Source organism: Heloderma suspectum, chromosome 1 (genome assembly GCF_057233095.1).
Source record: "Heloderma suspectum isolate Gila_16-S chromosome 1, 16-S_ref, whole genome shotgun sequence".
Taxonomy (NCBI): domain Eukaryota; kingdom Metazoa; phylum Chordata; class Lepidosauria; order Squamata; family Helodermatidae; genus Heloderma; species Heloderma suspectum.
In genome coordinates, this window is record NC_139458.1 from 220,578,830 (window position 1) to 220,602,234 (window position 23,405).

At 42.3% G+C, this 23,405-nt stretch overlaps 1 protein-coding gene across 1 annotated transcript in view; it reads right to left on the minus strand.

Moving 5' to 3' along the window:
• Positions 1–1,643: 1,643 nt before the first annotated feature.
• Positions 1,644–23,405, minus strand: part of LOC146358774 (RNA-binding protein 44-like) — a 101,651-nt gene continuing 79,889 nt past the window's right edge. The window contains exon 16 of the mRNA XM_084819770.1: positions 1,644–1,899. Within this exon, the coding sequence (XP_084675896.1) occupies positions 1,644–1,899 (256 nt within the window). The remainder of the gene's footprint in view (positions 1,900–23,405) is intronic.

The window sequence follows — 23,405 nt, forward strand, 5'->3', positions numbered from 1 at the left end:
ATAAAAAAGTGTTCAAAACTACTTTGTTTTTTCAGACCCTCCCTACCTCTACCCCTATGTTTTGATTGGGTTTTACTGTTAAAAAATAAGCGGTACCTGTTGTCACAGTACCGGCAAGTCTTTCTCAGATACCAGACTGGATTCCAGTTACCACAAAAATAGTTGTTTGACATCTGATTTCATTCTCTCATATTCACTCACACATGTGACATGGAAGCCCTGCTGTGTGTGAAGTGCAGAGCCCTTTAGCTCACAGCTGATAGTTACTTACAGATTCTTAAGAAGCCCCCTTCATAGGGAATTCCACCAGAGTTAAGCATCCAAGAGTTGTTGCAACCATTGTTAGACTGCAAAGTAGCCAACTATTTCCCTACTAATAATTACTGGAGTTCAGAAACATTCAAGCCAAACTTCTCAAAGCTCTAAATTATGCTTTTATTAAGAATATTTCTATAGAATGGCTGACTATGGGAAATAGATAAATAGTAACTTATCTATTTACAGCTTCCCTGCTGTAAATCAGTCAATGCCTGCACCAGCTGGTTTTTTTGTGTGATTTGCACCTGAATGTACTGCAGATAACTTGTACAGTCTATTACTCATCCTGACTCTCTCCTAATTAGTACCCCACTCCCCCCAATTTGAAACTTAGTGCTTCATTAATGAGTCACTAGCCTTCATATTGTGTACTTTGGGTTGGACCCAGACTTAGCCATACTTAGAGTAGATCCATTGAAATCAATGGGACTTGTAGTCATGACTAACTTAAGTCCCTTTGACTTCAATGGGTCTACTCTAAGTATGGCTAAGTCTGGATCCAATCCCTTATGCTTGTTTAGGTAAATATCCTGCAAGTGTATCATTCTGGCCATTGCTATGCTATTCTCTTGTATTGAGGCTTCTTTGCTTCCTTAAAAAATAACACTGAAAATACACATTTCTACCAGTATAAAGCAATTTTGTTCTGATACTGTGAGCTCCAGTCACTTTTCAGTCTCACAAAGACAGAGGTGCTCCTCTTATGTGCACGACAGAAATGTTATTGGGGTGTCTATGTGAGTGGCCATGCTCCTAAGGATGCGCAGCTGCCTATGTGTGTATCCAGCAGAGGTGGGTGTGTTTTTTTTCAAATTACCCGACTCAAGAAACAACTTACAGTCCTAGAGGAAGTGTGTATGGGTAGGTGATGACCAAAGAACATTAGAAAGTCATTAAGAAAAAACTAGGGGTAAGCCAAAGGGAAAGTAAATCTGAAGAACTCAAAGAGAGGAGGCAACGGTGCAGAAATGCCTATAACATGACTAAATCATGGACACATGAAAGGGCTTCAGAAAGTGAGAAAAGTGGCTTAGTCCTTGGTGCATTTTCTTGGCTTTAGCAAAATGTTTTGTCATCTAGAGAATGTGGATAGCTATAATCTTTTTCTCTGGGTAGCAGGATGCTTTCTACCATTGAATATTATCTAGAAATACTCTTTCTTTTTTGGTGTCCATAGAAGGGGCAACAAAACTGTTCTCATTACAGCTTGCTTGGTGTCCAATTTCTGTGTCCCAGGTCCCTTGAATCTGAAGGCTGGATACTTTGGGGTACATCTTCACTGACTGAAGCAAGCTTTGGCCTGTGCTTCTAGGGACTGAAGAAATTTAGATAATGCCTTCACTGCGTTTGCTCCGCCACACTACCAGCGCTGTCATGAGTAGAGTGACAAAAATGGGCACCACAATGAATGGGCACAAAACAGTGTTAGGAGGGTCTCTCAAAGACCTTCCTGAGACAGGGCAGTTTTTGAAGTAGTGCTTGTGGATCGCTATGAAGAACTCATCCACTAGCCGGTTTGGCCAAAAACAATCCAGTTTCGTAGCTATCAGGGAGGTACAATTGGTAAGCTCTCCATACCAGCTGAAAAAGAGAAAAGGACACTTGTTAAAAGAATGCCTGTTGATGCAGACATTGAAGGCCACTTCACACATTACACAGAAGCAACACTTGAATTGCCATTGAGTATAGTACATACAACAGGTTAAACCATGGATTCCAACTCAGGGTTGTCTATCCCCCAGCAATCCAGATTCTAGGTTTGGATGTCATAATAAATGGAGTGTCCCTGGGTCATTTAGCTCACCCTGGCTGCAGTGGGAATGGGCAAGCGGCTGGGAAACAGCACTTCCATCAACCCAGTTTGTTAACCATGGGGCTGTTGCAATGTGACAACTGGGTCATTGTGCTTGTCATATTAGATGTACAAAATCTTATCTGTACATCTAAAAATGTCATGTGTGAAGTGGACACAATAATAGTTCAGCAACAAAACTAAGCAGAATTAAATGTTCTTTAAGGTGCTGAGCATTTAGAATTCCAACTAAATAAGAGTAGTTTTCCTTTAGCATCTCTAAAAAGTCACAATGCCTAGAGATAAGTGGACAAATATACTTCTTGCACAACATGACACTATGAGATGTTTAAGGCTCTCAAATTACATTGGATTTGTGATCCTGGTACAAGGATCATTATCCTAAATTCTTGCCTTAAAGGCAAAAATCCTGTGTAGACAGACATTCAATGAATGTGTGGGCATGGGTGGGATCATGGTCATAGCAACGGGCTCTGTCCCTCCACATGCCCAATGTCTATGTGTATAATACTGCATAGTGGCCTAAGCACATCAGCTCCACCTCTGTGATCTCTACACCAAAAAACCACATTGTGCCGTTTGTGCATATTGGAATCTATGCCCATAATCCTTTATGCAGACCTTATGACCAGTGTCTGGAGGTAGAGTAGGTAGAGGCAGGGCTAACCACTATGGCACTATTGTCTTGTCCACGCATTTATTAAACATGTAGTCAGGGTGAGCAAAAGCAATATAAAAACTGATGCTTCACAGATTTAATAAGAGTACAGATTTGTTTCTGCTGAGAATAAGTGACCAATACCAGATCAAAGAGTTACTTTTTGCACCCCAGTGGTAGATATTTACAGTGTACAATGATCTTGGGACTGACCTAAGAGGAAGAGGATGTGGTTAACACACCCTAGCCTTCTTGCATAGGTAAATAATTGGATTAATTGGATTTCGAATTCGCACATCAACCAGCTCTGGTGTCCCTTATCATGTAAACTAGCTCATAGTAACAACAAAACGAAGGGAAATGCACTGGTATTGTGCCAGCAATATATGAAAGAGCTGAAGAGAGTCCAGAGAACTGATTTACACAGTAACTAAGAAAAAAAAAATAGTCAGGAGCAAGAAATGTCAACAACTGAAGCACTCACTGAAATAGCTATAGTGGGAAGCATTACATGTAGATTTCAGGGGAAAAGAACAACCATAATGTGTATAAAATGCACAGCGTTAAATAAGTCACCTCCATCTCCATCTCTGTACTTGCCATTTAGTGCAGGCCACAATTGCAAAATACAAAACAATAACAGAGCTCAAAGAACGAACAGGAAAAGGACCAAGGAGAATTTTAGGACTCTGAGGAACAGAGGAGACAAAGGATCGCACCTTGAGCCCAGTCCCACATGTTAAAGTTCCTTTGTAACTTGGTAAAGTAACACAGTCTGACACCAAAGGTGGAAGAGGAATTTGCAGAAGCTAGAGTCATTTTAATAATACTGATTAGTTGTATAGCACTCTCCAGTTTTCAATGTGCTTCACATGTATTATCTTGTTAATACAACCTTTAAAATAACTCTGTAAGCTAGGTGGGCATTATTGCCCCCACATTAAGGATAGGAAGACTGCTGGAGGTGGCAGGTCTGAGGCTAAGAGAGGGTGGCTTACCCAACGACAGAAGCGAGAGTCCCGAGTTGTAGCTCAGTCTATTAGCTACCGAGCTGCCTTGCAAGAACAATATATCAGGGTTATTTCTGTGATGTGAATTGCAACTGGGGCTGTCAACCAATGAAAGATGGCTTAAAATCATCTGACCTCTCTGGTTTTTGGCTGTTGTTTTTAAACAATTAAATTTAAATAAAGGTGCATCTTGCAGTGTAGGTTCCTTTGGAGAATTCTGAAGGAAAGGGACAGAGAGCAATCAGCAATGTCTGGTGAGGCATTTTGCTGGGTGAACCTCTAGTGGCCATGGTATGGGGATGACAGATGAAGGCCTTTGCTGCTCTTACCTTATAGTGCTGGGAGGTGGCGGGGTGTGTGTGTGTGCTGCTGCTGCTGCAGCCAGCTCCATGCAAGGGCACCCTACTTATGCCAGTAGGGGCAATCATCTGTTCAGCAACTATGCACTTCCATGGAGCCACTGCTCCATTCCCCGGTTCCGCCCTCTATTGCCATACAAACCACCTCAGCAGCTGCCACTGATAGCAACACATTACAAGTGCTTTTGAAAATGAGATCTGTCTGTTTGGGTCTCTCCAGATGTGAAAGATGGATTGATGCTGGGTTCAACTGAGTGCTTTCTCAGAAATGCACAGGCAATAAAAGCAACTGGGCTCTGAAATCTGTTGGTCTGGGTAAGGACTATACCACCTCCACCCCCACACCCCCCATACTCTAATGATGAGGGCAGGGCAAGTACACAGTGTAAGCTTATCTAAGCCTATGGATAATATGTCTAAGGGCGCATCCCATGCATGCTTAGAGAGAAAAAAAGTCCTACAACTCCCAGCATTCTCCTGTCAGCCATACTAGCTGGGGAATGCTGGAAGTTGTAGGACTTTTTTCCTCCCTAAACATGCATGGGACTGAGCCCTAAAGAGCTTTGCTTGCACACGGTCTCACCAGTGGGCTGGCTGCTTGGAACTAAGCTAGTTGGTTAACAGAAGGGAGCTGGCTTAGGTCAGTCACTTTCCCTCAAAGATACTGAATTCCCACACCTTCAGAATAAAGGGAACAACATGTGCATGGTGTCAGCTCTACTCATGAGTAAGTAACACAAAGGGTGCCTCTCAGTCTATCCTACCTTGCAAGAAAGGTGGGAGTGTGTGGCTCTTTCTCACAGATGTTCTAGTCCTATTTATGCAAATACCAAGCATTGGTGAATAGGCACTGGGCACATAGAAGTAAACCAAATAAAGCTGGTAGTGACTGTACTGTTCTTTTGAACAGCAGCCTGAGGGGAATGAGTGGTGGAAGTTTGTCCAACTGACCATTGCTAGCACTGAAGTCTGGGCTCCAGAGAACACCTCCTTTTGTACTGGCCTCACTATACGTTGAAATTATCTAGGGAGGCCCAGCTTTGCAGTCTTCTCTCATCAGAGTTAAAGCTGATGGGCACAAAAAACAGGGTGTGTTTCCACCAGCAATTTACTTAGAGCAGGCAGTGTGTTGAGGTCGTTAGGGACAGATGATGTTGTGGCCATCCAGCAGCCACCCCGGAGCTTATCAGGGAAAAACCGGATTTCCTGGGACTGCTTAAAGTCCCATTCTTTTCCTCCAGTCAGGTTCTCCTCAGTGTAGTTGCTGTGTCCCCCAGTCCCCGCATTGACCTCGGGCATGCTAGCTGGGGGTGTTTCCTCCCATTGTGCTGAATGAGGCTTGCCCTCTTAATGCTCACAGAATTTACAGAGAACTCCCTCAATTAACAAGACACAGTGCGATCTCGAGGCTCCGATTCTCCTTTGTTTGGTTTATTGAACTAGGAAGAAACCATTTCCACCCTTCCTTATAGAGATCCTGCGGGTTAAAATGGGGGCTGGTTTCCATCTTTGTGTTTACTGCTCTCTTTCCCAGCACAAGCATATGTGCATCTACTCAGAAGTTACTCCCATTGTGCTCAATGAAGCTTGCTCCTGAAATGCAGGTGCATCTGGACTTTCAGGGGAAAGGATAAAGGGGGGAAGAGAGGGGGGGAAGCCTCTCTTATTGGTTGAGCAGCCCCTGCCAGTCAGATGACTTCATGCCACCCCACCCCCACCAGGGGTGTTCTGTGAAGTTACTTTTACTGCTCCAGAGAACCTGCTCTTGGAGCCCTGCATGGACCACATTGCAGCAAAGCTGATTTCTTTTTAAAAAATCCAGTACTCCTCCATTAGCTTCTCTGTCGGTTCTCGTGGATATAGGGCCTGGGTCTTTTCTGTAGTGGTACAAAACTTGCACCACTCTCTTTAAAAAAGAGAGTGGTGCAAACTCTTTCCAAAAGAGGCACAAAAGGCCTCTTTTGTGGCTTCAGGGAGTTGGTTCAAATATTTTTGTTTTGTCTGGCATTTGAGACAGGGTGGGCCAATTAACCGAATGTTATTAAAAGCAGTTTTTATCACTGCTTTTATGTTGGATTGCTGTGTCCAATTGTGGCTATGGATCTGTTTTAGGGCTGTGTACCGCTTTGGATCCGAATTCCAAGTTGAAGCGGAGTGATTTGGTCTGAATCGATCTGGATCTGAAGCGGGTTGGGATCAGTCTGAAGTGGGCCAGATCGATCTGAATCATTTCAGATCAATCCTGGTGCCCCCCACTTCAAGGGAGTCACCATTTTCTTTTAAAATGGGCCATTCATGCCCGTAATGTTGCATAAATGATGGCCTTATAGCTGCTATTTGCGCAATATGTGATATATGGAAATAAAAGAAAATGGTGACTCCCTTGAAGAGGCCAACAGCTGCAGGCACTTGTGACGGGTCCAGGTAAGGAGCAGGGGGCTCACGTGGTGTGGCATGTGTCTGGATTTCACTTCAGATTCGGAGTCCAAAGCAGGTTGCGGCTGCTCCAAAGTGGGTCTGAGCTGCTTTGGAAGCTCTGAATCAGCCTCTGAAGGGGGGGGGGGGTCCATGCACAGCCCTAATCTGTTTTATTTAAAGGTTCTAGACATTTTAAATTTGTTTTTTTTACCATTATGAGGCACGCTGAGGGCCTGTGGTGGGCCAATTTTTTTTTAATAGATAAATAAAAACAAATAAGGGACAAAGCAGCTGTTGCAAAACAATACCTCACAAAATTAAGTAAGCCCACAACTAGAGCTCAAATGAGAGCAGGATACAATATTAGACCACACTGCACGTTAGAACATCCACGCCAATGCTGTATGTCCAAAATACTAGTGTCACCATGCTTTTGTTTCAATTTTTGGTACCTTGACCTAAAATATATGTGGACGTTTCAGTTAAAGTACTCTACTGATGTGTAACCTTCCTATCTGAAACTAAGGTGTAGGTGCGTTTTGCTCCACATACTGAAGACATGCACAGAGACTGACGTGCTGTTGAATGTATGTACGAAAGAGCATAGTCTGAGGGCTACAATCAGTTCTGGGAATTACCATGCATTGTCTGTTGCCTGGAAACCACTCCCTTTCCTTTGATAGCCTATGTTCTTAACAGCTGATACACACAGATAAAGCAATCTGGAAAATACTTTTTCCAACTGGAAGGGACAATTGATACAAAGAAACCGTACCATTTTCTTGCATCTTAGCGGTCACTGCAGATAATCTACACAGGAGGAATAAATAGATTTTGGTTTCTGACAGTGGTGTAATGGTAAATGTTGAAGTGCAGGCACTCATCGTGACAGTCCCCATAGGAGAGTCCAAAAACGCAGACAGCTTATTGATCCGTGTGAACAAACCAGTTGTAGCAGTTTTCATCTCCACCAGGAGCAGGTCTTTTGTAAAGCTAATGGGTCTTAATTGCCCATTCAAGACCAAGTCACCCCAAAATATTTCAAATTACAACCAGGAGGAATATATTGTTGGTGGGAAAATTGATCCCCCGCCACCTTCTGTGAGAATTGCAGTTAAGCTCAGAGGAAACGGGGAATTCTGAGGGAGGTGGCAGATGATGCCATCATTCCTGCTAATAAAAAATGTGAGCCCTGGCTGTGCTACATCACTAGTTGCTGAGGTTGGGATTAAAGCACACTATGCCTAGATCTGGAGGTGGGGCCTTCCTTTGCATACCTGCCTTCCTTTGCTGCAGAGCGAACAAGAAAGGCATGGGTGGAGTGGCTCTCAGGGCTGCTTTAGGTCCCTCCCTTTGCTATTCAGTACCCCAGAAAGTATGACAGGCTTGATCCTTGAACCTGCTTCACCTGCATGTTAAAGCATTTTTTTTTCAAGTACTTTATTAAAAATCATAAAGCAGAATGGCTGATGACAAACGGGCATTTTATTACTGCTGGGTCTAACCAATTATTCTAAGCAACTTTAAATGGTGTTTTGGTTTTAGTATCTGTCATTTTAATACTTGGTCTTACTGTTTGTTCTTCTTGGGTATTTTAGAAAGAAGCTACCAACAAGCACTAAAATAAAATAAATGGTGCATGTCTACTCAGAAGTAAGCCTCACTGAATAATGGGACTTAATTCCAGGGAGGTGCATACAGGATTGTAACCTTAGAAGTAAGTTCCGCTGAAATCAGTGGGATTGTGCTGTATATATCCTTTGCGGTACTGCATTTCAATTTTAAGTAATCCACAGAACCAAGAAAAAAACCCACAGAAATTATTTATGACAGGTTACTTTCATCTGACAGTGTTAAAGCATACTATGTTATTTGGAGCATTTAATCTCAACTTTGAGGAATTGACATTGCCATGATTAAAAACAGAAACCCTTCAGTACAATTTGCAGTCATCCAAATCCCCATTAGGAGCATTTGTTGGTGCAGAGTAAGTCTTGAATGAACAGCTGCAGCCACTGAGGTTATTATTCAGTATCAGCACAGTCAACCCTGTGTCAGAAATTTTGTAAAAAAAACCCTGAACATCATACCCCTACCACCTTCAAAACTGCAGAAGTAAGTGATATGAAAGTTGGTGCAGCATTATCTTGAAGCTGTTGCATTTTTTATGATTAAAGTATTAAGAGAAAAAATACAAAGCATCAATTTAAACATATATATCTATAGTCATAAAAGAGAGAATAGATGTAGATATGCATTGTACTAAAAGTTGTAATTCTAATTGATAACTAACACAATCCCTTTCTAAATGAAGTTGTCTGTTAAGGTTCCTTCTTTCACTCTTCATAATAACGAAGTTTGATGATAACAGCTAGTAGCCAGATCTGATTAAATCCATCTAACATAAAAGGTGTTAAATGAAAATGTTGATCCAGTGTGTGGCCACTGTAAAAAAAGGCAAACTCCATGTTAGGTATAATTAGAAAAGGAACTGAAAATAAAACTGACAATATAATACTGCCCATATGCTAATCTATAGTGTGACCACACTTGGACAGTTCTGGTCATCGCACCTCAAAAAAGATATTGTAGAATTGGAAAAAGTGCAGAAAAGGGTAATTAAAATAACCAAGGGGCTGGAGCATCTCCCCTATGAGGAAAGGTTACAACAGCTGGGATTGTTTAGTTTGGAAAAGCGGCAAGTAAGGAGAGACATGATAGAGGTGTACAAAATTATACATGGTGTGGAGAATGTGGATAGGGAGACATTTTTCTCCCTCTCTCATAATACTAGAACCTGAGGTCATCCCATGAAGCTGACTGGGGGGAGCCTCAAGCCAGTTAAAAGCAAATACTTCTTCACACAGTGCATAGTTAAATCTATGGAATTCATTAGCACAAGATGTAGCGGTGGCCTCCAATTTGGATGACTCTAAAAGGGGGTTGGACAAATTCCTGGAGGAAAAGGCTATCAGTGGCTCCTAATTCTGATGGCTATGTGCTACCTTCCAGTATCAGAGGCACTATGCCTAGGTACAACAGTTGCTGAGGAACATGAATGGGAGGGTGCTGTTGCATTCATGTCTGCTTGTGGGTTTCCCATGGCAGCTGGTTGGCCACTGTGTGAACAGAATGCTGGACTATATGGACCTTGGTCTGATCCAGCACAGCTCTTCTTATGTAAAAGGGGGCAGGGGGCAGTCCAAGAGAATATTCCCAGAATTAGAAAAAAGAAAAAGTGCCAGAATTTAGCTCACAGCTATGTTTGGGCAAGTTGTAAGTCATAGGGCAGCTAAGGAGGGATCAAAATGTCCCCAGTTTTTAACATGAGGAAATGTTTTTCTCTACATAAAATATTGGCATCATTTTCTGTAGCTGTTTCTCACTGAAGTTGTGACAACTGGAATGTTCTTTTCTTAAAGTTCTGCCTGCCTCTGTGGACAAGATGGGTAAGCAGTTGGTGGGAAACAAAAAAGGAACCTCTCTTTGAGCTTACTCATATTGCAAAGATACATACTACACACATGCCGCACCCCAATGAAAATGTTGTGGGTCTGGTGGAGGGGTGAGCCAGTACTAGCAGGACTGATGCTAAAAATATCCCTCATCATTAGGGCCGTCCTTATACAGGGTTCACCTGGGCACAGGCCCCAGATCTTTTGAGCTGTGCCCCAGATCTTTTGAGCTGTCCTAATTACCATTTTTTTTACATTTTCCCATTGACTTGCATTGGAGAACAGAAACGGCCATAACTTTTTAGTTTGTATGATAAATAAATGAAATTTGAAGATCTGGTAGCCCCCATGGAGCTGATTGAATCTGCCCAATTTCAGGCAGTTCGGTCCAGTGGCTTTTGTACTAGACACAGGTAAAATTTGCTATTTTCAAGAAAATATGTCAAAGCAAAGAGCTATAATTATTTTGTGCTTCCACATAAGTATATAGAGTTTGGGGACCTGGCAGCCCCTATAGAGCTGACTGAATCTGCCAAATCTCAGACAGTTAGGCCTACAGGCATTTGTGCTAGTCACAGGTAAAATTTGCTATTTTCAAGAAAATCTGTCAAAGGAAAGAACTTCTTTGTGTGTGCTTCCACATACATGCATGGAATTTGAGGACCTGGCAGCCTCTATGGAGCTGACTGAACCTGCCAAATTTCAGACACTTAGGTCTAGTAGTGTCTGCGCTAGCCATGTGTAAAATTTCCTTTTCTCAAAGACTAAAACAAAAAGTAAAAACTGTCAAGCCACACAGGAGATTAGAGATCCCAATCAGAAGGTTTAAGAACATAAGACCCGTGCTGCATCAGAGCAAGGTTCATCTAGTCCAGCATTCTGTTCACAGTGGCCAACCTGATGCCCACAGGAAACCCACAAACAGGACATGAGAGCAATAGCACCTTCCCACCCATGTTCCCTTGCTGCTAACATTGGTGAAATGTAAATAAATTCTAGTCATTCTAAATTTGCATGCATGTATATCCTTCAGAAACTTTGCAGGTTCCTTGCCTGGGGGACTCCTGTAATGACCTGTGCATTTTCATACACATTTACCCAAAAACTATTGGGGAAGGGGTGAATGGAAGGGAAAGCAAATCACTCCCTCCCCCAATTGGAGAACTCTCCTTCCACATGAACTGCTGCACCTATCCTTCTGAAACTTTGCTGGTGTTTTACTTAGGGGCAACTCTAGGCTTTCTGTAATTTTCAGAACAATGGTCCACAAGGAAAATAGGAAGATAAGTGTGTCCTCTTTTGGAGACCTCAAAATGTCAAGGCCACCCTTGCATAAAAACCCATGTGGCTATCATTCTGAAATTTGGCAGACATAATCTCCTCTGATGGAGCAATAGATCCTGAAATTTTTATCCAATTCTTCCATGTAATAAAAATGTTATTGGCAATTCCCTTTAAAAGAAAATCAAAATATCAACCCTGTACCTATTTTTCTGACAGTGGGCAGACCTCTTCTAGGAGTCTGCTATGCCTGAAATTATCATCCAGTTCTGATGACGAGAGAAAAGTTACAATTTTTTTCTAATTTCCCATGATAGTCAACAGGAGGCATAAATAGCCATTTTTCCAAACCTTGACTCAGGTTTGGTGCTGAGCTGAAATGGTCCAACTACAAATTGGCCCAAGCAGAAGCAGGATGTTTTCCAAAACGCTGAATCGGGGTCTGAGTTGAAGTGGGGTGGGGGGTCAGTGCCACTTCTTATGTATGTATGTGTCAGGGTGGATACAGAGCCCATAGAGCCCCGGAGTAGTTCTGATTCTGAGGAGGACCAACCACCCCTGGGAGAGGAGCTTGCTCATCTCTCACAGGCACAGCGGCAGGGAGAGATTCCTCCTGCCTGCATTCCTGAGAGAGATAGTGACCCTAGCAGTGAAAGAGCGGGGGATGGGATCTTGCTGGCTGCTCGGCGGAGATGGAGGGAGTGGTGCCTGATGGAGGGCGCTGAGAGGTGGTGCTCTGCCTGCTTGGCGCTAAAACAATGGTTGCATCCTGAGGATCCCCGGGTAAGAGGGAGGACCTCTCCATAGCCCATAAGTTCAAACTGTTCCCACTCTTCCTCTTCAAACGGGAATCAACTGCCTTACCCGGAGCTTAGGCTACTCTGCTAACTACCCCAGTGCGTTTCTTTGCTTAGTTGCTGGTGATTAGCATCTAAAAGAGTCATTAAGTTGTAAAGGAATAAAGCCTTGGAAAGAATCCCTTTTGTCTGTGTCGTGAGTTGGCTATCAGGGGGGACTTAAAGAGGCACCTAGGGCGCTCCTGACAGTATGTGTATATTATGTAATCTAAACACACACGCAAGCATACCACCTGCACACACCACACATACATATATGAGGTGCCCTTAGACTCAGATATATTATATTATATATATATGCAAATTTGTGTTATGGGCCTGTGCCCTGGTTCTTTTAAGAACCTAGGAACACCCTTGCTCATCATCCAACACCAATATACCATTTATCCTTATCTAACCTTAAAATCCCTTCCACTGGGTCTCTGTACCTCTCTGCCATTCCCAGTACCACACCACCTAAGCCCTCTTCCCATCAGCTACCACTTGTGCCCATCTCCCTTGACATGCCAAGACAATCCTCACCCTGGAAACCTACCAAACTAAACATCCAAGTCTGCTGACCAAGGCTATCCCATACCCTGACCACTTGATCCATATTCTTCCACCCTTGGCTACAAATGCTGGCAAATTCCATTCTCTCCATACTCCCGTATGAAGTATGAATTGAACTGCTAATTGAAATGGAATCCAGAGGCATGGAGTAATAGCCATTGGTAGAAAAGGCATCACTTCCTAGCTCTGAAGATTGATAATTTGTGCTGTGTGGTACGGGTGCTGTAAACTGTATTGGGAGCCCCAAATGGCCTGATTATTTTTGATAGACCGGCTTTATTGGCTGCTGGGGAAAAAGGGTCACTAACTTTTCAATAGAGTACAAATGCAGAAAACCTCTAATGGGCAAATCAGAGGCTGTGTACACACAACTGTAGAATAGTTTAAGAGTGATTTGTCTTCCTTGCTGTGACGAAGAACATAGGTTACCCAAGTTCAACCTCCAGCACATGCGTTAGATATATGGTAGATCACAGCCTGTGCGTCTACAGTACCACAGTACATGTTGATACAATTATTTCCTGTGTGCTGTGATAGATGACAAGAATTCGAGTTAGACTTGCACAAGAATTACATTTTACAGCTGCAGACATCTTACTGATTTGTAAATTACATGACATTTCAAAATGCAAATTTTTTTCAGTAGGTTCTTCTATTGTTGCCCAGGGGAAAGTAAAGTAGGTTTCTGAAGCTTTCAAATCACACACAAGCAAACAAGAGAAATGTCATTAACCTGTCGGGATGTAAAAGCCATTTTAAAAGTTGGCTGGCATTTCAGTGCATTACAGACACAAGCTTTCCATATTATTAATTGAACCATCTTTGCTTGTTATCACATTAACAGCTCTGACACTGTGGAAAAAAGGCAAGGCTAACCTGCCTCAGTGTAATTATTGTAAGATTCCTTTGCTTCATGACAATTACTGTTTCTACTGGAACTATGTATTATAATGACTGTATATTGAACAGAATACATCCCAGTGGGGTGTGCCCTTAAAAGGCCTGGGTTATGTCAGCCTAGGTGACACAGTCCTTATGCTGGTATTGGGTTTGCTGCTGTGCTGTTACAGGAGGCCTTGCAAGCCTTGGGGTTAGACACCTTACAGACAATGGGGAACACTTTGATTCTCGGTTCTGAGGTCCACAGGCAACTTCTGAGCTAAATAAAATGGCCCTATTCATCCGTTATTGGGTGGGTTAAAAATAAATAATTATTATTATGCCCATATGGCATAATAATAATTATTCTCAACTCAACTCAACTCAATTTTTGAAAGACTCACCTGTAGAAATAACAGTCCTGAAATCTGTTACTTGAGGCTTGTTTTAATTATCCCTGTGGCATCACTTCAGAAGCATTCACCTCTTAAAGGCAGAAGAACTCATAGCCTTGTAATATAAGGAAGTGTCAACTGCTACTGCTGCAGCAGACCATCTTTGGCCAAAACAGGAAACACAGAGAGAGAACGTTCCAGTCTAAACCGAAATAATAGGGTGTAGAACATCTGTGTATGATTTTGAATAACCCTGATAACAGGTTAGGAAAAATTAAATAGATGCTGATAGGCCCTAGTAACTGTTGGTCCAGTTAACCATGTTATCTGTTGTTGCATAGCTGCGTTACCTTTCTAGAGATGTCATGAAGCCATTCTCCTTTCATTTGTATATCATTGTTTCTTTTGTCCTGTCTAGCAAAATTTGCTCCATTCAGTATGTGCTGAAACCTTTTTTTTAAAACAGGAGGACAGCTGCAAGCTTTATCTTCACAAAGTGCCTTGTGAAGGAATGGGACACAGTTCTATTAAACAGGGCACTAGCACAAGACTGGATCACTGGCAGTAATGCAAGATTGGATCACTGGCAAAGGAAGGGTTTGAGTGTAGATGTTTCATCACCTGATCACTAGAAGCTCCAGGCAGCTCCATTTCTAACCCCTTTATCATCCACTGCACATGTTTTCAAAAGCTGTTTCTCAGCAACCATGTGGGTTATGGCGGGGTTACATGATGCCAAAGCACAAGCATTAGTTTCCAAAATACTCTTTACCTGGAGTCAACCCTTTTCTGTTTATCTCACTCTAGCAAAAAGCACGTCACATTTGTTCTACTGAGACATGATACTTTGATGAAGATTTATGAACAGATGCATTTCAGATTGAATGTCATCTTCTGCACATACACTCACCCACCTGTTTTCACCCAAAATACTTCAGAAATAATTTGCACTAATTAAAGTACAAGTAATTCTTTCTATTTAAGGGAAACATTGTTTCAAGTTTTTAAAAATCTGGTAATTGTATTCAGCTGCTATTTCCTGCTTCGATGAATGTGCAATCTGAGTCATGCCAGTTAACACATTTAAGGCACAATCCTATGCATGTTTAGACAGGAAAAGGTCTTACAACTCCCAGTATGGCTGGCTGGGGAATGCTAGGAATTGAAGGACTTATTTCTGTCTACATATGCATAATATTTCACCCTTAGGCTGCAATCCTGTACACACTTACCTGAGAGTAAATCCTACTGAACTCAGTGAGGCTTATTTTTGAGTAGGCATGTATAGTAGGGCAATGTTGCTGACTCAGTACCAGATGGACAGGTCCATACTGTGAGTCTATTGATGGATAATATTGGATATTGGAAGGTATCTTCTTTTATACTTTCAAAGTAACTGGGGGTTTCATGGGGGAATATGGTCCCCAAGCAGTCCCAAACTACCCAAACGCTGTTTGGGCCCTGCTTATTTAGGAAAATGGAACTAAGCATGTAATATTTGTGTGTTTTTGTGTCAGTTTTATACAGATTGGATGCTGCCAAGGTCATTAGTGGGAGAGAGAAAAAAGAGCAACATAGATGCCAAAATCAAAAATGGTCACATTGGTTCCAGAATGGTTCAACTGGTGCAGGAAATTAAAGTAAATCTCTGACAATTTGAAAAATATAGGGTAAACACAAATTAATATATTCTGTAATGGCATGTGCAGAGTTCTTAACTGTCACAGAAATAGTGTATGCTTTATTTTTGTTTAATAGCAATAGCATTAATGTGCTTGAAAATGCGTTAATCTTCAAGTCAGGAAATTACAGATACCTGCACTAACAAGGACTCACCAGTGTATGCATCACGATAAGCCACCCTGAAAATACGCCATGGTGGATTGTTTGCTCGCTAACCCATGTTACTCCCAAAAGACAATGGGGTGTGCTCTGAGGCTTGTTTCCTCCATTGTCCTTTGTGGCACAACCATCTTGTATCCTTATCCTACGGAGGGAAACTTCTGACTTTCCACCCTGCTCTGATCACTACTCCTTTTCTATGCATTTTTCTGTTCACAAGCTTTTTTGAAGAAATCAGTAAATGTAGTTGTAATGATTTTTATACTGTAATATATGAAAAACAGCTGTAGTGTATTTCATATAATAAATGTGTTGTACTGTACTATTATTATTAATCCATGACATGGGTTATCGCTTCTGTTAGTTCAGGGTCAATTGAGCTTAAAGTTGGGGGAAGCTAATTTCTTCAAACTATTCACTTGAAATGGTGTTGCCAGATGCTAAACCATTTCTGATGTAAACACGGTTTACTTACTCTCAGTGGGGAAACATACACATCCCATGTTGACCAAATCAGTTTTAAATTAAGACACAGTTCCAAAGCTTGAGGGAGCAGTTTTCCTAAGATTCCTAACTAATGTTATTGACAGCAAATTTTAAGTTCAGGTGTTCCTCAGAAAATTTCTCAGTTGCTCACCTAGTAGTTTTGCCATCAGTAAACAGGGCAACAGGAGCCCTGAAAATCACAGGATAATATTTTGTCAGCAATGATGATCCTTCCCAGACCATGGCTCTTTAGTGCTATTGAGATATTGCTCTTCTACGAACAGTTGGAAGAGGAATTAAAATGGTGGCACCACACTGCATTTCATACAAAACTATATTCCCCACAACAATCCTAAAAGACCTGACACCACGGGCAAGATAACCATAGTTTGCCATGATATCTGAATCGGACATACTGTGCTTACTACCGACCACAGTTTCCCTCCAAATCTGGAACTGAAATCACAGTCTGAAGTGAGTTTTAATTCCTAGTTTGGAAACAGTTAGCATTAGCCACAGTATATCCAATGAAAACACCACAGAAATAATGGTCAACTCCTTCCATGAAAGGGAGGTGGGAAGTCCATAATTCCATGGACTTCCCATGGTGCTCAGCTCCATGATGTCTGAAATGAGTTTTCCTTAAGTGTGCCATATTCTCTTGTAAGAAATTCAAAACCATCATACTGGCTACATTAGCCACAGCTGAAAAACGTTTTTAAAGTAGTAAATGTTTCTTTCTTTATTTTATTTATTTATTATTAAATTTATTAATCGCCCATCTGGCTGGCCACCCAGCCACTCTGGGCGATGTACAACACACCATAAAACAATTTAAAACAATAAAATTCTACCATATTTTTTTTTTAAATACCCTAACCCACCCCAAATGCCTGCCTGAACAACCACGTTTTTAATGCATGACGGAAGCTCATTAAAGAGGGGGCATGACGGAGTTCCCTAGGGAGGGAGTTCCACAGAGTGGGGGCCACCACAGAAAAGGACCTCTCCCTCGTCCCCACCAGTCTAGCTGTCCTGGCTGATGGGACAGAGAGAAGGCCATCCGAGGCTGATCTTGTTAAGCGGCCTGTCTGGTGTTGCTGGAAAGCCTTTTCTTTAGCGGAAAAGGCAGGATAGGACCATCATGGAACAGGGCTTTTAGGGAATAATTTGGAACCCCTTTCCACAAAACTTAGCACTGGCTGATTTCGGTTCCAGAACATTATTAAATAGTTAGCAGCAGCAGCAAACACAATTCCCAGGGTGCTCCCTTTGCTTTACTAAGTTTCACATGGAGCTCTCCCAGATAGACACCTTAGTAAACTTAGTAAAGCAAAGGGAGCACCCTGGGAATTGTGTTTGCTTTGCAGCAAACACAATTCCCAGGGTGCTCCCTTTGCTTTACTAAGTTTCACATGGAGCTCTCCCAGATAGACACCTTAGATGGGCACAAAAATAAATATTCCCACAGTATAAAGTCTACTCTTCCCCCCCCCCAAAGTGTTGTTATCATCATACTTGCAACTCAAGCCCATTTGAAAAACATTTCCAACATTCTGATGAATTTACTTTTGGACAGAATTTTTTAAAACAACACCACCGAAAGCACAATTTGCATTTAGCATACCCAAGAAAAACCTACATTGTCTGCCAGCTCTCAAACACATGAGTGAAGCTGCTTCCCTAAACAGACTTATTAGGAAGTAAGTCCCATTGAACTCGGCGAGACTTGGCAAACATGTGTAAGATTGGTCTGCCAGGCTGCAATCCTTTACTAAGTTGACTTACTGAGATGTAAAGTCCCATGGAACTCAGCTGGACTTACACATTTTAATTTGGGCTTCAAGGGTATTTTACTTTCACTCTTTCCCATAGAGAAATCACAATTGATTCTACTACCATCCCCATGCCCACAGCAACTACTTTCCATATAGTTTTTCCCTTAACTGTAAGTAATCCCAATTTTCACCAGTCTCTCCTTTCCTACTCTTCACAGCATTACCATTCTATATACTTGCAGTGAATGAGGTTTTTTTTTAATGCAAGGTAAGCAGGCTCCAGTTTATTTGTTATTTCCATCTGAGATGGTAGAAGTTATTCTGAATCCCAGAAACCGCCAGTGCAGAACTCCCCTTTTTATGCCCATTTTCTTAGGCGTTCAGAAGTCAGCTTCTGAGGGTGTGCAAACTCTTTGGTTGCAGGGGGCTTTTAGTGTATCATGATGGCATTTAAGGAGGGAAAGAAATGGCAGCAGGCATTTGATAGGCCTGTTCTGTGGAATGGAGGGCCTGTTACAGCCTGGTTATCAGATAGAAAGAGAGGATTGTTTGGAAGCACACTGGTTTTATTGGATACCTTTCATCTTGTTAGCCCTGAGGATGTGGTAAAGTGAGCAAGCAAGCACAACAACCCCAGGGTTTCTGGATGAAACTGATTATCTGGATCCATTCCCGTCTGTGTTTTCTTACTTGGTTTTGGTACAGAAGCTGCTTTGGTCACCATAATAGAGGAGATAGACTTGGAACATGCAGGTTCTCTTGGACTTCTCAGCAGCGTTTGATACCATTGACCATGGTATCCTTCTGGGGCTATCTTGAGGTGATGGGGATTGAGGGACACTGTGTTGATTGGCTCTGCTCATTTGTGAAAGATAGGATGTAGAAGATGGTGCTGCAAGACTAGTGCTCTTCCTCATGTCCAGTGGCCTGTGTCTTGCCCTCCATCCTTTTCAAGAAACTGCTGGATGAAGTCATCCAGAGATTTGGACTGCAGAGCCATCAGTATGCAGATGAAACCCAGTTCTATGTCTCATTTTTATCTGATCCTAGGGAGGCAGAAGAAATACTAAGCTGTTGTCTGCTGAAACTTAATCCAGAGAAAGCTGAAGTACTATTGGTGGGTGGATCATTTTACTCGGGATTTGGATATGCATGTTCTGGATGGGATAACACTCCCCATAAAAGATCAGGTCTGTCATTTGGGGAATGCTCCTTGACCAGATACTCCTGTTAGATTCACATCAGGTGTCAGTGGAGTGGAGTGCCTTTTTCCAGCTTCAGCTGGATCACCAACTTTCCCATTCAAGCTGGACCTCACCATGGTAATTCATGGCCTAGTTACCTCCAGACTGGACTGCTGAAAGGTGCTTTATGTGAGGCTGACCTGGGAAAACATTCAAAAACTGCAATTGCCGCAAATTTAACAGCGCTGACACCAATTAAGTATTTTTAACCTTCAAACATTTTGTTTGATTTGCACTGGCCATCAGTTTGTTTCCAGGTGCTGGTGGCAACCTTTAAAGCCCTAAACAGCTTGGAGCCTGGTTAACCAAAGGACCACCTTCTTCCATATGTTCTTCCCCACATACTCTGGCCATCATCTGAAGCACTTTTTCAGATCCCCATCCCCATGAAGTACTGCAAGTGGCCACGGGGGCAGAGTTTTTTCTGTAGTGGCACCAACCCCGTGGAATACTTTGCTTCTTGAGGTCTGTCAAGCCCCAACATTCTACCATTTTCAGGAGCTGGTGAAAAAATTGGCCTTTAAAAATAGCTTTAGATGATCTTTTCATTTTTTAAATAGTGTGTGTGTGTGTGTGTGGGGGGGGTGTATTCCAAAATGTTGCTGGTTTTTGGTTTATCATGTTAAATATGCGGTTTTCAAATTATTTTGATTCTTAGGAATTGGGGGGTGATAGATTGTTTTTAAATATTATGCAAATATTATTTGTAGGATAAAGGGTATTAAAATAAAACAGAAGCAGACATGAGTGACAAGGAAATCTCCCAGTATTATTTTTTATTGAAATGTAGCCATGGAAGGTGTGTGTGTTGAACATTTGAGTAGCAGCAGGAGGAAAGTCTTTTCCCTTTCAGCTCTATTTTCCCCCTCAAAATTGCTTTCCTACCTATGGAGAAAAGACATACAAAAATCCCACATATTTGCAGAAAGGTGGGCAACAAACAAAGAAGCCATGTAACTTCTTCATCTGTAACCCCAGAGACGTCTGCACTTCTGGTCTTGCCTCTGCCAATGAGCTCACTGGGTGGCCTTACGTAAGCCCACCTGGACATGCCATATGTGAGGTTTACTGAGATAAATGTGTGTGAAGCACTTTGAACACTTTAAATATACACCTGTGCTCATTACCACTCAAAATGGGCACCCATATTGATTCATAATCAAGCCATTTTGGAGAATTCTTGGAAAATGCTTGGGCATTTCCTGGGTCTTCTCCAAAACTCAGGAGGATCCAGCCCAAGGAAGCTCCTCCACCATCACCAGCCTTCTCATCTTCCATTTCCCTTCCTTTTTCAAATTTACAAGTTGCTGGGGTGGGGGGAGAAAATAGCAGCTCAGAGGGCTCGCAAAAGCAGAGCACCCTCCCTAAGTTTCCAGTTCTCTGCAATGGCAGTTTGGGAACTGTCATTTGATTTTTTAAATTCCTTCTGCTTTTTAATCTTCACAACCTAGGCTCCAAGCAAGCTCAGGTACCTTCACTGAAGAAAGCAGGAAAAGCCCTCAGTTTAACACTAACCCTCAGTAAGGTTTGACTCCTCCAGATCAATTATTTATTCTATTTAATGCATTTTTAGCTTCCTTTCAAGACTGCAGGAGTCGAGAAGAATAACAAAGCTACCCTCCCCAAAATTCACAACAGTGGGAACAGCTTAGAATTCAGAAACAGCTTAAAACTGCCTTCAGCTTTTGTTTCAACCGCTTTCCTCCTTTCCCTTCTTTCCTGGGAAATTTAAGTTTGTGAAAGTGTTGGGAAGGGAGCGAGGAGATAAACAGGCAAATGAAAGGGCTGGTGCTGAGCCTAGATGGAGATTTGGGGCTTCACCACACCAGGCCTTTTATTCCGCAATTTACCAGGGCTTCTGCTTCCAGTTACTATGTGGAATTGAAGATCAGCTCCTTACATGGGCTGAGACATGCTGCAACTTCTCTGCAGCCTCAGAGTGAAGAGTGTGAGTGCGAGCTGCGAGCTGCTGATGGATCCAAGTCTCTCTCTCTCTCTCTCTGCGAAGTGGCACAGGACTTCATTGCTGCCAGTTGTTTACATGGGGGGGGTCATCATCATCTTCCTCCTCTGCCAGCTCTGCACTTGCTTTGATCCTCTCCTAGACCAGTCAAGAAAACTCTCCTCCCAGCCCAGGTCAACAGGCAGCCACGCTGGAGAAGGGGAGGGGGAAAGGCAGTTGTGATTTTCCTGCCCAATGGCTTCTTCTTCCCAGGCTGTGGTTATAGCAGAACTGCACAATTACACATGGTCATTAAAGTGGATTTACACTTAAAACGTGCATTAGCTTTGATCTTTTAAAAAGTGGGATAAAGTTAAAAAACCACTGGATGTGTCCTGGAGGTTGACAACATTGTGAAAAGGACCCACAAACCTCAGTGAGTGACCCACCGTGAGTGCACGATAAAAGCCTCGTGTGAAGGTGCCCTTGGAGAAGGGCAGGTTGGGCTCAACTTGAAATGGCTTGGAGATTTCTGAACTGGGGGAGTTCATTTCCAACCCTCATTTCCGAAATTCTTCTCTATCCCTAATTATCGCTCTTCCATATATGCTGGTCACATTTTATATTGCCACCACCAGACCCTCATTGATCCCCAGTTTACATTCCTGAGCATGGACAAACCTGCACAATACAGTCTTATACTAACACACATACCACACTGATCTTCATCTTAGATACTACCCAGTCCACCCCAGCAAACAAACAGATACGCCATACCAGTCCTGTGACACTGAATTTTTCTAGTAGAAAAAGACAATAATGGAGACAGGACAGTTTGTTTCCTGATAGAGAGGCATGGCACCCTCTGAATCGTTTGAAGAATTCATCTACAGTGATCAATTTCTTAAAACAGTGTGGTGAATTAATCATAAACATCAGGCATTCTAAATATACTATGAAGGAGAGTGTGCTAGCCCTGCCCTCCTTCATCACCATGTCTATCACCTTCTATGTGTGGAGGGCAACCTTCTGAAGTGTAGACTAGGGGCGTTGCTAGGTTCTTAAAAGATCCAGGCACAGGCCCACAACACAAATTTGCATATATATATATCTGAGTCTAAGCACACCTCGTGTGTGTGTGTGTGTGTGGTGTGCATACATGTGTGTGCATGTAGTGTGCTTGCGTGTGTGTATAGATTACATACATAGGAATTGAGCACTGACCCCCCCACCCCAATTCAGCGTTTTGGAAAACATCCTTCTTCTGCTTGGGCCAATTTGTAATCCACTTCAGCTCAACAGCAAACATGAGTCAAAATATGGAAAAATGAGTCTTTATGCTTCCTGTTGACTACCATGGGAAATTAGAAAAAACTGTAACTTTTTTCTCTTTGTCAGAACTGGATGATAATTTCAGGTATAGTAGACCCCTAGAAGGAGATTACACCTCCCAATGTGAGAAAAATAGGTGCAGGGTTTATATTTTGATTTTCTTTTAAAGGGAATTGCCAATAACATTCTTATTACTTGGAAGAATTGGATAAAAATTTCAGGATTCATTGCCCCATCAGAGGAGATCACATCTGCCAAATTTCAGAATAATAGCCACAACGGTTTTTGTGCAAGGGTGGCCTTGACATGTTGAGGTCTCCAAAAGAGGACATACTTATCTCCCTATGTTCCTTGTGGACCATTGTTCTGATTTTACAGAAAGCCTAGAGTCTTCTCTAAGAAACCAGCAAAGTTTCAGAAGGATAGATGCAGCAGTTCATGTGGAATGGGAGTTCTCCAGTTTTGGGGAGGGAGTGATTTGCTTTCCCTTCCATTCACCCCTTCCCCAATAGTTTTTGGATAAATGTGTATGAAAATACACAGGACATTAGTGGGTATTCGCCAGGCAAGAAACCTGCAAAATTTCTGAAGGATATACATGCATGCAAATTTAGAATGATAAGGGAGGGAAGAAGAAAAGAAGAATGGTGATTGAAAATGCATGGTGGTGGGGGTGGAGAGAATTCCCTAAGCCAGTTGGCTCCTTTCAGAGAGGTAGTACTTCAGAGGAATTTAGGAGGTTGTGCAGGGTTTGTAAGGATTGCATGTACTTAAATTAAGTTTATA